The sequence below is a fragment of the Antechinus flavipes genome, chromosome 4, assembly GCF_016432865.1.
Source record: "Antechinus flavipes isolate AdamAnt ecotype Samford, QLD, Australia chromosome 4, AdamAnt_v2, whole genome shotgun sequence".
NCBI lineage: Eukaryota > Metazoa > Chordata > Mammalia > Dasyuromorphia > Dasyuridae > Antechinus > Antechinus flavipes.
The window spans coordinates 281,527,621-281,543,450 of NC_067401.1; the positions used below are offsets into that span (position 1 = coordinate 281,527,621).

Genomic DNA, 15,830 nt, shown 5'->3' on the forward strand with positions numbered 1-15,830 from the left:
AGTTGAGAGATGGGATCTTGTCCATGGAAAAACAAGAAGGCCATTGTCAATGAGTCAAAAACAACATGGGAGGTTATAATTTTTAAGATGATTGGGGGGAGAGGAGGAAAGAAATATAGAGTAAAGAATTTGAATATGAAGAACACTGAATGCAAACCAGGATTTTTTATTTCATACAACATTTAATGGGATAAAATGATCAGACCTATGCTGTAACAAAATCACTTTAATGGCTTAATGGAGAGCAGACTGGAGTGAGAAGAGACTTGTAGCAGATGATAAAGATATTGTAAAAATGTTATCAAGTACCAGGAATACAGCAAGAATGTGTGAGGGTCAACTATGAGAGACTTAGTTCTCAGTGGTCCAAAGGAATTTCAAGAGACTTTGGAAAGAAAATGCCATCTGCATCCAGAAAAAGAACTAAGAAGAACAAAGGTAAATCAACACATGCTATGTTCATTTCTTTTTTTCTGGTTTTTTTTTTTTTTAACTCTCCCATGGTTTTTCCCTTTTGCTCTGATTTTTCTCTCCCAACATAATTCAATGTGTATTAAAAATAAATTTACTAGGAAAAAAAATAACATAAAATATCTTAATAATATACACAAAGTTTATATATAAATTTTATTCTTTTTGTATATGTAGCCTGAGAACATCTAAGAAGTTAGTGCTCATTAATCTTGAAATCATTTTTACAAGTGAATTCTTGTTTTCAAAAAATTTAATTTCAGAGTTCAAGATTTAACTATACACTAATTAATTATAACCAACTATAAAAAGTATGTTTATATAGTACTTTTAGTTTTGCAAAGTACTTTATATTTATTAACTCACTTGATTCCTCAAGTGTGTCCCAGTGAAGAACAGACTAGCTAAGAATAGAGACATTCATCCCCAATAGGCTAATCATTTGATGACTGACCAAGACAATTCATGTAACAAAGAAAACCAGCTACCAGCCCCGTTCCATGTGATCCCTTTTCTATTCCTGTCAATGGAGCTGACAAGAGAAAAGGGGGTACAGGTACAGGATTTAAAGTATCTATAAACTTTAACTTAGCTGTCATTTCTCTAAATATAAGATTCTTGCCCAGTGAACAACAAATGAACATATTACCAGAATAAAAACAACTTACTGATCTTGATAGTTTTGCTATAAATGAAATCATAAAACAAAACCAAGTTTCAGTTAAATGGAAGAATGGCTCATAGGTTCTCCTTTTAGAGGTTAAAAAAAGAAGATGGCAATAGTGGATTTTATCATATGTTCAAATGTATCAAAAGCAACATCACTTTATGGGATACACTTGGCCATTCTCAAGATGAATATTTGAAAAAATACAATAAAATTGCAGCCTACATGTCAATATTTGTTGCAGAAAATGAGGTAGAAAAATGCTATAAAAAACTCAGTAAGATACTCCAAATTACAACATATACCTCACTAAGCATTGGGTTCTCCTTTACTAGGAGTCTTCAAGCAAAAGATGGATGACTGACCATCAGATTTGTTGTAGAGTGATAGAATCCTTACAAAGTGATGCCAGTTGCCTAATTTAGCATGGTACTTAGCAAATTCTCTAACTCACTATAATGTATTTAAGTACTCATTGCAATTCACACTTCTGGGAGATTCACAAGTCAGTACTCAGTATGAGATTCACAAGTCAGAAACCCACAATCCCACTCTCTCAGAGGAAGAGTCAACCCTTTACACCAAGCATAAAAAGAGCTTCAGTGAGCCAGTCAGAGTCAGTTCAGAAGAAGCCACGAATGGGAGTTGAGCTAGAGCCAGAAGTCACTTTGGAAGATCGAAAGCCACGAGTCGGAGTTTAGGCACAGGCAGAAGCAAAGGACAAGCTGAAAGAGCTCTTGAAATCAAGGAAGGAGAAAATAAACGTTTGGATTTTATCAGCTGGCTGTATTTGAGGTGATTATTACTCTGAACTGAAACTAAGGCTGCCTCCAGAAAACCTCCCCAAGAAACCTGCTCACAGAAAACCATTATATATTATACAAAAGAAGAGAACACCACAGTAGAGGGTATGATTTCACTAGATGGCCTCTGAGTCTCTACTAACTATGAGAACCTGTGATTCCCTTCCATTTCTAAATCTATGAGCTCATATCCATTCAACTTACACAGAGACCTTATTTACACAAAAAGCTATCCAAAAAGTCTAGCAGACAAATGAAATCCCCTTTTCCTTTCTAATGCCACCTGATTAGAACTCTGCTTGGGCTAGGATCTAGAGGATGTCTTTATTCAATTTGCAAAGGTTAAATTCTTTCATTTCCATTCAAGGAACTCCAAAATCTGACTTCCCTACTTTTCCAGATTTCTCTCAACACAAAAATTACTACTCACTGAGCTCACTGGCATTCCCACACTTACAACACAGCATCATAAAGTGTTGATTTTAGAATCTAGAAGACACTGGTTCAAACTCCACATGCATAACTATGTATAAGTCCCTTAATCTCTCAGCCTCATTTTCCTCACATGAAGGTAGCAATTGTAGTACCTACCTCATAGAGTTGTTGTGAGGCTCAAATAAGAATGTATGTAAAGTGTTCTACAAACCTTAAAGTATCATATAAATGTTAAGGGATTATTAATTTTTTACTGGACTCAAAAATTTCATTGATTTAAGGAACTCCCACTGAGAAGGAAACTTCAAAAATCTTTCTCCCAAAAGCCTTCCAAAGAATTCCATATAGCAGGTACTGAATAAATATGTTGATTAGTAAAAAGTTTCTTTTTTTTTTTACTGTACCTTGACCTAATAACCATTCCCTACAAAGACCCCAATCTGCTCTTTGAGTAAGTGGCACAAAGTCTTATGCAGGAAAAACAAGTAATCAAAGTTCAATTGAAGCAGCTCTCTAAACTCCAAGAGCCAAGTCAACTCCAGAAAGACAGAATCTGATTTCCTTGCAATGCCAAGGTCCTCAGCATTTCAGCCTAGGACAATTCTTGTCAACATATGGCCTAACAAAAGAGTAGCATCTTTAAAATGTGAGAGTTATAGTTGCTAAAAAATTTCCTTCCAATCTATGACTTCTTTCTTCTTTTTTAAAAGTTTCTTTAAGTACACTTTTCATAAAACAGGACTGCCCCTTGGAAAATCTGGGACATACTATTGCATTAATTATAGGTGAAAACAGACTTTTTACGGGTCTGTCTAAAAACTTAAACATCATTTGTAACAATAATTCTATGGGAAAACATAGACTGACCTCAAAAAAAAAAAAAATCAAGCTTACTAAATAACTTTTAGAAAACATACTGTTCATAGCTTGGAGGTGCATAAGTTTTAAAGGTAATGAAAAAAAGGTAGTATGCCACAGATTTATTTCATATTGAAAGATGTATTGTTCCAAAACTTATACAATAAAATGTTTAATTTTATCCATTTTACTTAAAAATCCCTAATTTTAATATTTTATGTATACGCATATCTTTGTGAGAGTGCGCGCACACACACACACACACACACACACACACACACACACACACACACACACACATACACACACAAAATGCTCTTTAGTTTGCTGATTCTACTCTCATTTTTCACAGCAAAGATAACTAATGATTTAGGGAAACATTAATAACATTCACAAATAAGTTATGGCCAAAATTAAATTCTTGGTACTTTACCCTTCAAAAAAAGAAAAACAAGATAACTTCTCAATACATGATTGCACAATACTGAATCCTTCTGTGACAATTCAGGGTCCAGAAAATGGATTCCATAAAAATACTCAACAGAAGTACTAAAGTGAGTAAAATTTTCTTAACAAGTGACTAGGAAAAATTATCAAGCTAATCATGACTAAGATGAAAATTAGAATACTCACTTTGTTGTCTTGTGTCACAAGAATGCTTGCACCTCCAGGTTTCAAAGGCACTTCTTCCATTGCTCCAAACACATCTGTCTCAACAGAAAAGGTTAATTCTAGACCAAGATCACTAATATCATTATCCAGTATCCACTGCAAATTTTTTGCATATTCTGGATCAATAGATGCCACATCCTGGTAATTTACAGGAATACCTGAAAAATACACACATATGCAATTGTCAGATGCTAAACTCCTTCTACCTTCTATCTATTTTATGGTAGAACATTGCCCTCTACTGATCTATGGTAAAACTGCAAAATAAAACAAAATTCACAAAGATTTTAATATTACTCCTATAACTGGAAAAGAATTTAGGAAGTATTATGTTTAAGTTCAATTGCTTTCCTGATTCTTTACCACAAAAAAAAAAAAAAAAAAAAAAAAAAAAAAAAAAAAAAAAAAACCATGAAAATTTCAAAACCAAAAGCAATCTGATTTCATTGCTATAGAGTACTCACAAGTGAGGAAACTCCAATAAATCAGCACTTCTGCAACTGAAAGTGTTAGAAAATTTCCTAGCACACTGAAAGGTGATGTCTTTTGTCACACAGCAAGCATATATCAAAGGTGGGATATGACTCTATTTCTTCCTGGCTCTGTCTCTATGCTATTTTCCAAGCTATTATAGTTTTGTTAAAGATCTATCTAAGATCTTTAATTGACCATTCTATTAATTGTAAATTATGTTACATAATATCTTTTAAACATATATTGGCAATTAAATCACATTTTTGTTCTTTCAAGTAAAAGATCAGTTGTGGTCTTTTCTAAAAAAAACTTGGTTAGATTCAAATTAGTCTGTGTTCTGTATCATTTTAGTTAAATCTTTTTTTTGGGGGGGGGATGGGGTATGAATTAAGATCCATTTTCTTAAAAATTAATCTGCTGCAAAACAACTAAGTAATATGAATAGTCAATGAAAAATTACAAAGAACTGGAACAAAGTTTCTCTGGCCCTTGAAAAAATAGTCTTTTAATTTTCTAACAGTAAAGATGACTCATTTTTTAAGATTCAATCTAAACATAAATATTCTAATACAGAAAATAGAATTTTAATAATTCATGCCATTTCAGAGCTGTATACAAAGAAAACAATAATCTAAACTGAAAGAACTTATACCAACTTATTTATAATTGTTATATAGTTAATATGTTTTCAATGTTCCACTGAAATGAACAAACAAAAATCAAAGGCCTTTTTTGACATTCAAAATCTCAAGGTACTAGACTACAATAGAGGGTTCATAGGATCATATATTCTTTTTTTTACTCATTCTCTTTGTGTCTCCCATATGTTGGTATTGGAGGTTCTACAAGACTCCCAAATATAGAACTCTTCTCAGAACTACAGCAGCAGATGTCCTTAAACTCAACAGATCTAAAAACTGAACTCATTGTCTCTTCTTTCCCTTCATATTTGTTTCTTTTCCTAATTTCTTCATTTCTGTTTTAAAGATGACCAGAAGCCTAATCTCCAAGTTATCTTTGAGTCTTTCCTGGGCCTTGCATCTAATACCTCCCACCCAGCACATCTAATGAGTTGTCAAATCCTTTTATTTTTACATCTGGATAATCTCTAGCAGCACACATCACCTACTGCAACAAATTTAATTAAGGAAGCTAAGTGACACAGTAGATGGAGTGCTGGGCCCAATAAGGTAGACCATGCTTCAAATGCAGCCTCATTAGCTCTGTGACTGGGCACTTCACTGAGTCTTCCTCAATTTCCTGAGGAAAATGCAAAATGGCACCTACCTTTTAGAGTTGCTATGAGGATCAAGTGAGAAAATATTTGTAAAATGATTAGTATAGTGCCTGGCACATGCTAGGCACTTAATAAATGTTTGTTCCTTTCCTTCCTTTTCATTTATCCTGTTGTAATAGCATCTTGACTGCTCTTTTTGCCTCCAACCAATTCCTAATTCAATTCATCATTTTATCTCTACCTGTGTCTTCTTATAAGTATTTATTAAGTGGTTGCTGTATGCCAGGTGCTGTGCTTAATTCCAGGGATACAAAAACAAAATCTCTGCCCTTGATAAGCTTGAATTCTTTTGAAGGAGATCACAGGCATAGGTACAGGCACAGGAAGACAGGCGCACACACGCACAAACACACACACACACACACACACACACACACACACACACACACGTTTAAGGGCATTTGAGATGAATGTAGAAGGGCAGAAGACATTCTAAGACCTGGAGGTAAGGGTGTAATGTTCTTTGGGCAAAGGCTGAGGAAAAGGGCAGTGAATTATTTTAAGTTAAGAAGAGTAAGGTGAGTTATATTTTAAAAAGAGAAAAGGGGAATGATGGAGAAAGTTGAAGACAGAGACTTGGGCCAACCTAACACACTAATAATGTAATTGTGCTACTCAAAAACCTTCAGTAGTTTCCCATTTCTGAATAAAGTATAAATTCCTGATGTTCATACTCAAAAGTCTTCCATGATGTGGTAGTTGCCTATCTTACAGTATTCCTTGGTATGTATTCTGTGTTCTAAAAAAAACACACTGAGCTGTTTTCTTTCCTGTCCCCATCCTGCCCTTTCTCATGCTCATGCTTTCATCCCTATAGCTTGTCTTCTCAATCTCTATAGATTTTTTTTCCTTTAAGGTCTAACTCAAATTTCATCAATTTTACATAGTTCTTAAGCACCTTCTCTATCACCTGATTCATTCCATTCAAATAAAAATTATCTGTCTCTCTCTCCAAATTTCTTATGGCATATTATCTAGGTCTTGTCTGTCCACTTATATCAGTACCCTTTGATCAATTAATAAGTTTAAAACTCCTTGAGTAAAGGGCTTGTTTCATATTTTTATTTGTATCTATAGGGTCAATAGATGCTTAGTAAATGTTTGCTGAAATGGTGCATGAAATTTAAATTAAAATAAGGCCCTCAACTGAAATAAAAGGCTCTCTAGCACAACTTGCACCTTACTCTTCAATAACTTCAAAATAAATACCTTCAGAGATCCATTCTGTTATGCTGCTCTATCACTTTCCCATTAGCTGACAACACTGCATATACACTGCCAGGATTTATGACTATGGTAAAGATAAGTTTTAAAAGAAATAGAAAAAAGATAAGCATTAGGTGAAGTTACCAAATCTGTTTCATGTCCACCAATACAAGAATAACAATTTCACAAAAGCTGAGGAGAAACATTGTTTAAATGAGGATTTAGTAGACTGACAGTAGAATCATACCAAGAATGTGCTTGTAGAATGATCTTGTAAAATAAATGTTGACCAGTTGCCTGTGGTTCAAAGCTAAACCCAAGATCTGTCCAGCAAACCGGAAATAGTTCAAGTGATCAGGATTGACATATGAGTTGCTATTAGGTTGAAAAGTTGTTCCTTTTGAAATTAAAAAAAAAAAAAAAAAAGTTTTACTCTCCATTTAGAAGGAATTCACATTTTAAGGAAAAGTAGCAAAACATTTCAGTTTTAATAATCAAAAAGAATAGATTTTTAAAATTTAATTTAAATTATTCCAATTTTCTGGACAGCAACATGAATATAAGATACAATATCAAGATTAAACTTACAATATATAAACAGTACACTCAAATAACCAACATGCAAAATGGTTAAAGGATAGATTCCTATCCCAGATTAGTTTACATTCTATATAAACATTATTTCATTGCTGACCTAATAATTCATAGAGTCCTATAATACAAACAGACTACACTTTGGCCAAAGTTGAGTTAATAAATATTGATGTTGTATATAAGCTTCAAAAGTAATAATGTCTGTAGAATGTATAAATTATTCAAGGGAAAGGGGGAGAGGAAAAAATCATTAATTCACCTCCATTTATCAAGGAAAGTATTTGTGCAGGAAATAAATTTTCATTGAACTTCAACGAAAAAAGAAAATGTCTGTAAAAGGAATAAGAGCCCATTCTATACACCGTGAGGAATATAATAGAATGTAATTTAGATAAATGGAAAAGCATGTAGTGGGATAAATAAGGAATAAGGAGATATTAAAATATGGAATGCAAGCAAATAGTAACTTATAAGTACTAAGAACTTTTTTAAAACAATAAAAGTCAATTCTCAAACTTTATGACAGGTGGTACATGTTTAAAAAAAAAAAGGAAAGGAAAGGACAAGGGGGAGAAAAGGGAGAAGGGGAGAGGAAGCTTCGAAGGGAAAGACAGGACAGGACAGGAGGGGGGGGACAGGAGAGGAAAGAAATCAAAGTATAACCATCAAAAAATCCCTTATCACAATTCAATTTGCATTTATTAAAGACTGTGAGCAGTAATATGCTAGATGCTGGAAATGCAAAGACAAAATTAAGAGCAGCCTTTGGACTTAAGCTTATATTCTATTAAAGGAATATATCTTATAATAAATATATAAAAAGGAAGGAAGCCCACTAACAGAGGCAATCAGGAAAAGTATAGGAAAGGACACAACTTAAACACTGAAGGAAATTAAAGATTCTAAGGTACAAATGAGGAGGAAAAGTATTCCATTCCAGAACAAATACTGTACCAGATTCTGCAAATCACAAGAAAGTCAATTTGGGGAGAACTCAGAACTTGCTAAGAAAAAGTAAACTACTATAAGGTGGGGAAAGTAAATCAAAGATGGTTAATCTTTAAATTTTCAACTAAGTTTGTATTTTATGTTAAAAGCAAAAAGGAAACAATGTAGATTTTTTGAACAGGGGAGTAACATGGTCAGATGTACTTGAAACAGATTTATGAACAATTGTGTAGAATAACATAGAAAGAATAATGGATTTAGCATGAAAGGAAATGAGTTCAAATGCCAGTTCTGCCACTTCATCTCTGTGCAATTTTGGGCAAGTCATCTCATCTCTCTGGGCTTCCATTTCCCTATTTGTAAAATGAGGGGTTTAGAATAGATGACATCAAAAGTCACTTCCATTATCTAGCCACAAACCTGCAAACTTAGAGAATGGACTGAAGAAGAGAGATTTAAATGCTAGATATTAAAGCAAGCATCACAATGTTACTAATAAGCAACAGGGTATTAAACCGATTGTTATTAGAACACAGCACAATATAAAACCTAATGTCAATGTCCCTCAACTTAAAAATAAAGATTTTTAAGTCTTTCCCCCTTCCATTTCACTTTTTCAGTGTGCTTATAAAATTACATGAGGCAAAACAGATATCAAGAAGAGATAAAATTTATGTGTTCAAATTTTGAGGAATTTAAATATTGAACTTTAAACTACAATAGAATCTAATAGCAATTATTTTGTACATCTGCAATTTTAAATTTCTCTATGGTGATAATGAATAAAAACACTATTTTCCAGCATAATGCCAATTAAGGTAGAATAAAAGAGTGGTAGTTTTAAGTAAACTTCATGGATCTCAATAATATAGTTAGTTATTAGCTTTAAGCCTTTGCAATCCAACTCCTGTCCAAAGTTAGCAGTAATCTCTTACTTGACAAATCTAATCTTTTTTTTCAACCTCCCTGCAGCTTTTGATATTATCAATCATTCTTTTCTTGAGCAGTCCTTCTCTTAAGGTTTCTGTGACACTGCTTTTCCTACTAGATTTGCATCCAAGTCATATCTACCAATCATGAGTATCTCCCTAAACCCTAGCCTGGACTGTCCTTTCTTCTCCCTATATTCTATTTCACCTGGTGTTCTCATCAGCTTCCATTAATTCAATTTTCATCTAAATGCTGATAATTCCCAAATCTATTTGTCCATCCCTGAAATTTCTGATGAACTATAGTCTGGAAGTGAATATCTTGACTGAACTTTAGCATCTTTTCCCCAAAACCCTCCCTTCTTTCAAATATTCTTAAACTATCCAAAGTATGACTATACTCCCAGTCATGGCTTATAATCAGGTGACAAACTCAACTCTGTAACTCTCACTTTGACTGCTTTTGGTTGGCCTTCCTGCCTTAAGGCTCTACTTACTCCAATCCATCCTATACTCAGCAGTCAAAATGATCTTTCTAAAGTACAAGTTTGACTACATCATTTTCCTCCTTCCCACAACTGTTCATTTGATCAACTCCTGTGACTTCCTATTTGATCATAATCTAGGTCACGCTTATATTTCCAGTTTTCTCACATCTTACTCTCTTCCATGGATTCTGCAATCCATGAGAATGACCTTTTTGAGGTTCCTTACACAAAACATTCCATTGCCCAATTCCAGGTTTTTCTTTGGCCACACCATACATCAGGAATTCTCTTCTTTTGTCATCTCCATCTTCTAGCTTCCTTCAAGCTCCGATTAAAATCTAACTTTCAGCCTTCTTTCCTTCCTTCTGAGATTACCCACAATTTATCTCGTATATATCTTGTTTGTTTGTTTGTTTATTTATTTATAAATTATACACACACACACACACACACAGTTGTTTGAATGTTGTATCCCCCATTAAACTATAAACTCCTTGACAGCAAAGACTGCTTTTTGCCTTTTTTTGTATAACTAGCACTTTATACATAGTGGTCAATTATTTAAAATTAGCTGATTATTGACTGAAAATCATTTAATTTCAAAGAGTTATTACTAAGAAACCAAGTAATTCTGATCTTGAAACAATTTCAATGAATTAAGAGTCAGAGTAAAATCTTGTGAAATTAAATGTTTTTTCAAAGTTGTTTTTTTTTTTTTAAATGCTATTATAACTATAAACAGGGAAAAGGGAGACAAGTATAAGAGTTTAAACATTAAATACACAACATAGTTATGACAAAAATAACGCAAAATTTAGTTCAAAAAATTTGAATTCTAGTCTTTGCTCTGTACTTTCTTTGGGCACTACTCACTCTAAGCTTTAGTTTCCTTATCTATAATATAATGAAAATAATATTTGAGCTGACAATTTTAGCAAATGAAATCATGTAAATACTATATTTTGAATACTTTAACATATTATACAATTGTGAGATATTAATAATTGTCAAGATAAAAGAAATTATATACTTACCATCAGCTGATTGAGTGAACAGTGCATAATCAGGGTTAATTATCTCATTGGATAAAATATCAAACCACTCGCGTACAACCCCTTGTCCCTGGGTTTAAGAAAATAAAATAAAAAATAGGAAAAAATAATAGATATGTATGTAGATTTTAAAATATGTTCTAATATTTTAAAGTATGAGAAAAATAAAATTTTAATTAAAATTCTTCTATTTCTATTTACTGTATAGTTCTATTTAGGTATATTTCAGTCTTATTTTACATAGAGATGTATATTTCACTTATTTTTAAACCCACCATGCCTTCTTCTCCATGGAAACGTACAGCAATCCCCTGTTTTAGCTTGGCACAATTTGCTTTAGACACAACTTCACAGCTACTCCTAAAAATAGAATCTACATATGTAGCAGTGATTAGTTTTATATCTTAAAATACATTATCAAAAAATGTTTTGTGAATCGCATATGCGTTAGCTTCTTTGTCAACTATACCTCTGTGAACCAGCAAGATATCATTTTCATTCACTGGCCTGTGTACCATGTCAGAATCTGATTGTCCTGAATGCAAATGTTCATAGAACCATTCACAACGATCTTTAAAAGGCTACCAAAAAAAAAAAAGAGAGGTGTTAAATATTACAATTCTATAATTATCATCTTTGCTTAAAGCATTATGCAAAATACTCTGATTATAAAGTACCATTCTAAGACTCTCATAAGTAATTAGTTGATAATGCTCGGGCATTTCAGCAATTGTTCACAAAATAAAAACAGAACTATGCACAACCTACATATTTTCTAGAACTTGCTACCATTTTCAACAGGATATCCTTAATAATTTAGAAATTTACAAACAGCCATTTAACATCAGATATGTAATTGAACATAACTATGACAAATTAGTGTCTTTTCAAGCCCAACAAGGCTTTCAAAAATTAATTCTCAAGCACAGAAAACATCATGATACATGTTTCATTTAATTTTCAATTAAAACAGTCCCATGTGTAGCCTTTATTTTTGTCTTTTGGAAAGAGAGATGGTCTTTTGATTAGCAATTAAGAAGAATCTGGTACTCTTTTCTCTCTCCAAAAAGCTCTGCAGCTAATAAAAAAAAGTCTGAAGACAGATGTAGATACTTGGATTAGTTACTAAGCAAACAAAATGGTAATAATGAGTAACTTTGAAATCCATTAGAAAGTATTTACTGAGCACTTATATTTGGCCAGTACTGTAGGAAATGAAAAAGAAGCACAAAGCAAAATCTCTACCCTCAAGCAATCTATAATCCAGTTTAAGATATAATCATGCTTAATACATGGGACAATCAAAGAACACCACAAAGAAGTAGATATTTAGGTGTTTGAACTATGTGATAGAAACCAGAGTTTCACCTTATTACTATGCAAATATGCTTTCATCTCTAATAAATAGTAAAATTATATATATATGCCAAAGAATTGTTTTTAAATAAATTTCTTTATGATTTGTTACAAGTAAATATTTGAGTATGTGAAATTTCTTAGGCAAAAAAGAGTCACATAGAAAAAGTTTAAGAAGCCCTGACAGACTACATATTAGACAGGAGTTCAGAACTGGTAAAGTAAGTGGAAGCCAAAGCAGTTGATTAAGATATCAAAAAGAGATATGATATCCAAAGATTCATAGATTTAAGGCTACAAGTAGATTGCAAATTATCTGATCTAATCAATTCACAGAGGCCCAAGATTATAAAGACAATGACAGAGAGGAAACCCAAACACAAATTTCTCATCTCTTAAATCTTATATTCTTTCAACTCCTTGCTATCTGTTAGGTACTAAAGTAAAGGCAGGATCTGTTTGAATGACGAGAAAGAGAACATTCCAGTCTAAAGTAGTAACATTAGAAGGATACAAAGATTTCTTGCTCAGAGTGGGCACTATGAATTAGTATGACAAAAGTAGAGGAAGAGGATACTGATTTGCTATTTAAGTAAATGTTGGAAAATAACTTTAAACAAACAGAAAGAGTGAATGAATGTCTGTATTTGGTATTCAAAGCAAAGCACTTTATCTCTGCTATAGTAAAAGAAGAAGCAGCAATTTTATTTTGATTTACTTTTTTTTTAATCAAGGAAGTGACATAATTCTGGCAAGCTATACACTGTTTGTGGATCATATAGTGGGTAACTTTCTGGATCTAATACATTCTCTCATCCCATCTTCTCTTCTCCTTCTTAAAAAACTCTTTTAAGAGCAGAGGACTTCTTTGTTTTTATTTTTATTTGTTATCTTCAGCACGTATCATAATGGGGAGCACATAATAGATACTTAATAAATGTTTATTAACTAAGAAAAATATATAAGATGGGCTGGGAGATATAAAAAATCTTCTACCTCTCACTCCTCAAAAAAAAAAAAAAACAAACAAACAAAAAAAAAAACCTCATCTCAGCAAGAAGGAAATTACAGTACCAAACATGAGACTAAAGGCATTTGACTAAGCAATGACAATGGAGATGAGAGAATGGATCTAAAACATTTGAAAGAAAAACTAGGGTTTGATGATAAATTAGACCTAGGAGATGAAAAGATAGGTAAAGTCAAAGAAAATGAGACATAGATCTGGGAGAATGGATAATAGTTTCTTTTAATAGAAATAAGAAAATGTGAAGGAAGATTGGATAGAAAAAGAAATTAGTGAGATCAAGTATATTTTTAGAAAGCAAAAAGCATATAGTTTTAGAAGCAAAAGTCAAGAAAAGCTATTGGAACATACTGGTCTCTAAGCAAAATGATTCTTTATTTCAAAATCTTACTCATTTTACAAGGTTCAAATTGCATATCACCTCCTCCTAAATGTTCTATTTTGACGAATCAAATCAGAAAGAAGTATGTTTCCTCCTCTAAATTCCTACTTCTTCACATCACTCATTTGATACTTACATCAACTGCTTTTCATGACAGCGAGTTGTTTTTTTTTTTTAATATCTAGAATAGCATTTAAATTACCTGAGGATTGTTTTGAATTTTTTAAAGATATAAAATATAAATTAAACAGAGATAGGAAAACAATGTATACAATGAATACAAAGTAAATGGAGGAAAAAACTGAATAATGCATAATCATAATAATCAAGAACTTCAAAAAAAAGTTGATAAAAGGCATCACTGCACAATATTGTAAGACAGTATGTTGGATGATTTTACAGAACTTTTTTTCCCCCCTTTAAAAATTTTCCTTTCAAGAGATAACAAAAGAGATCAGTGGGAAGGATTAATCCAGGAATTAAAGCAATATGAAAATTATATCAATAAAAAAATTATTTTCAAGATCTAACTGGAGTTATTTTTGAAAATTTATTTTGTGTGTAGCTAATTTTTCTACAATATCAGGTAAAATGCTGCCACATGATAGTGGGTGATCCTGGTCTACTATATATGATTCAAATGGCATTTCATTTGTACTCTAGAGCACAATAATGTTTAATTGATGTTTTTAAATTAAAATATAATATTCCCACAACTAACTATAAAACATTAAGACTTTCTACTCAAAAGTAGTACTTATAGACAAGCTTTTAAAAGAAATCTAAATACAAATCAATATAGTTCTCACTAATCATTAACTTATCCACCACTATCTAATCTAATTGAGTCTTACGCCTGGATATTGATTATAAAATTTCATTCTAACTCACCCTGAGAACTTAGCTTGGAGTCAAAAGTCCTTGCATGTGATTTGTATTCAACATTAAAGGCTTGTAAAATGAAAATGCCTCAGGGCTGTTCCCACAAAGTATCAGTGGCTTTTCTGTGTTAGCCAACCAAAGATAACCTGCAAGTCCCTCATTCCCTCATTTACCTTTATACTATTCTGAATAAACTATCAGTCTGTGAAGTCCTTGAGGATCTTATGTTACATTAATCTTTGTATCCCAGGAGCCTTGTATAGTGCCTTATACAGAAAGTGATTAATTAATGTTTATTGAATGTCTCCAACTATATTTTAAGCTTTTAATGGAGGTTCAGGAGCCAGATTGTAAATCTCCCCTTCTCCCCAAGATAAATGCTGCAAAATAATAGAAACTCAATTAGTGTATTTTGATGACAATAAAGAAACAAATAAAAATGTTATTATTCCAACTTAACATTTTAAGAAATTGGAAGAAATATAAAATATCAATGGTATCCGTTACTACTTACTGGTATAGTTTTACCCTTTGATGCTTACTACCTTCATTCTCTCCTCAAGATGACAAGCTTCTTACACTAAGCAAATGAGAAAAGCTTCTATATTTTACTACACAAAGAAGTTCAATATAATTCTATTCCTCTAAAGTAGAATTGGAGACACAGAACTGATAGACCTCCCATTAGAAATCTGGGTTAAAAAATGTATGTTCAAATATGTGTGTTCACATTTCAAAAACCAGTACACCTTTGTTTTCATTAGAGAAAAACCCAAAGTGAGAGAAGGCTCTACCTGTGCTTTTATGATATGCATGAACCTTGACATCAGTTCAGGACACTCAAGGAGGAAATGAAAATGGTCAAAAATTATTTTGGGGTTTCTGGAAAAAAAAAAAAAAAAAGGCAGTTTACTTAGCAGAAATGAACAGAATCTATTGAAATGCAAATTCATAGAAAAATGTGCACACAAAGTCATAAATTAAAATGTATCTATCCTGAAGTTTCATAATGAAGATGTAATAGAAAATTTTATTTAAGCTACCTTAAGTTAACCATTAGGAGATATTTAAAAGTCTTACCGATTAACAAAGCATTTAAGAACTTCATCATGTTTGCATACAAATTCTATGAAACGGGGTGAAGTCATTCTGTAGGAAAGGAAACAAAATTCATTAGTCTCAGAATACACAAAAACTACAACTTAATAAAATAACATACATTATGATTATAAGACATAAGTAAGCATTTATTGAATATTTACCATGTTCCAGGGAACATGCTAGACACC

General features: G+C 32.3%; 1 protein-coding gene across 4 annotated transcripts in view; it reads right to left on the reverse strand.

Moving 5' to 3' along the window:
* The window catches only part of HACE1 (HECT domain and ankyrin repeat containing E3 ubiquitin protein ligase 1), a 91,463-nt gene that overhangs the window by 20,519 nt on the left and 55,114 nt on the right, over window positions 1-15,830 (reverse strand). For all 4 annotated transcript variants that reach the window (XR_007953594.1, XM_051997452.1, XM_051997453.1 and 1 more), the window contains 7 exons: window positions 15,622-15,690; window positions 15,336-15,423; window positions 11,364-11,475; window positions 11,170-11,267; window positions 10,877-10,964; window positions 7,131-7,280; window positions 3,868-4,064 (listed from right to left, as the gene is read on the reverse strand). Coding sequence is in view for 3 of the 4 variants with exons in the window: in XM_051997452.1 (XP_051853412.1) it covers window positions 3,868-4,064; window positions 7,131-7,280; window positions 10,877-10,964; window positions 11,170-11,267; window positions 11,364-11,475; window positions 15,336-15,423; window positions 15,622-15,690 (802 nt within the window). In the remaining variant the exon portion in view is untranslated. The remainder of the gene's footprint in view (window positions 1-3,867; window positions 4,065-7,130; window positions 7,281-10,876; window positions 10,965-11,169; window positions 11,268-11,363; window positions 11,476-15,335; window positions 15,424-15,621; window positions 15,691-15,830) is intronic.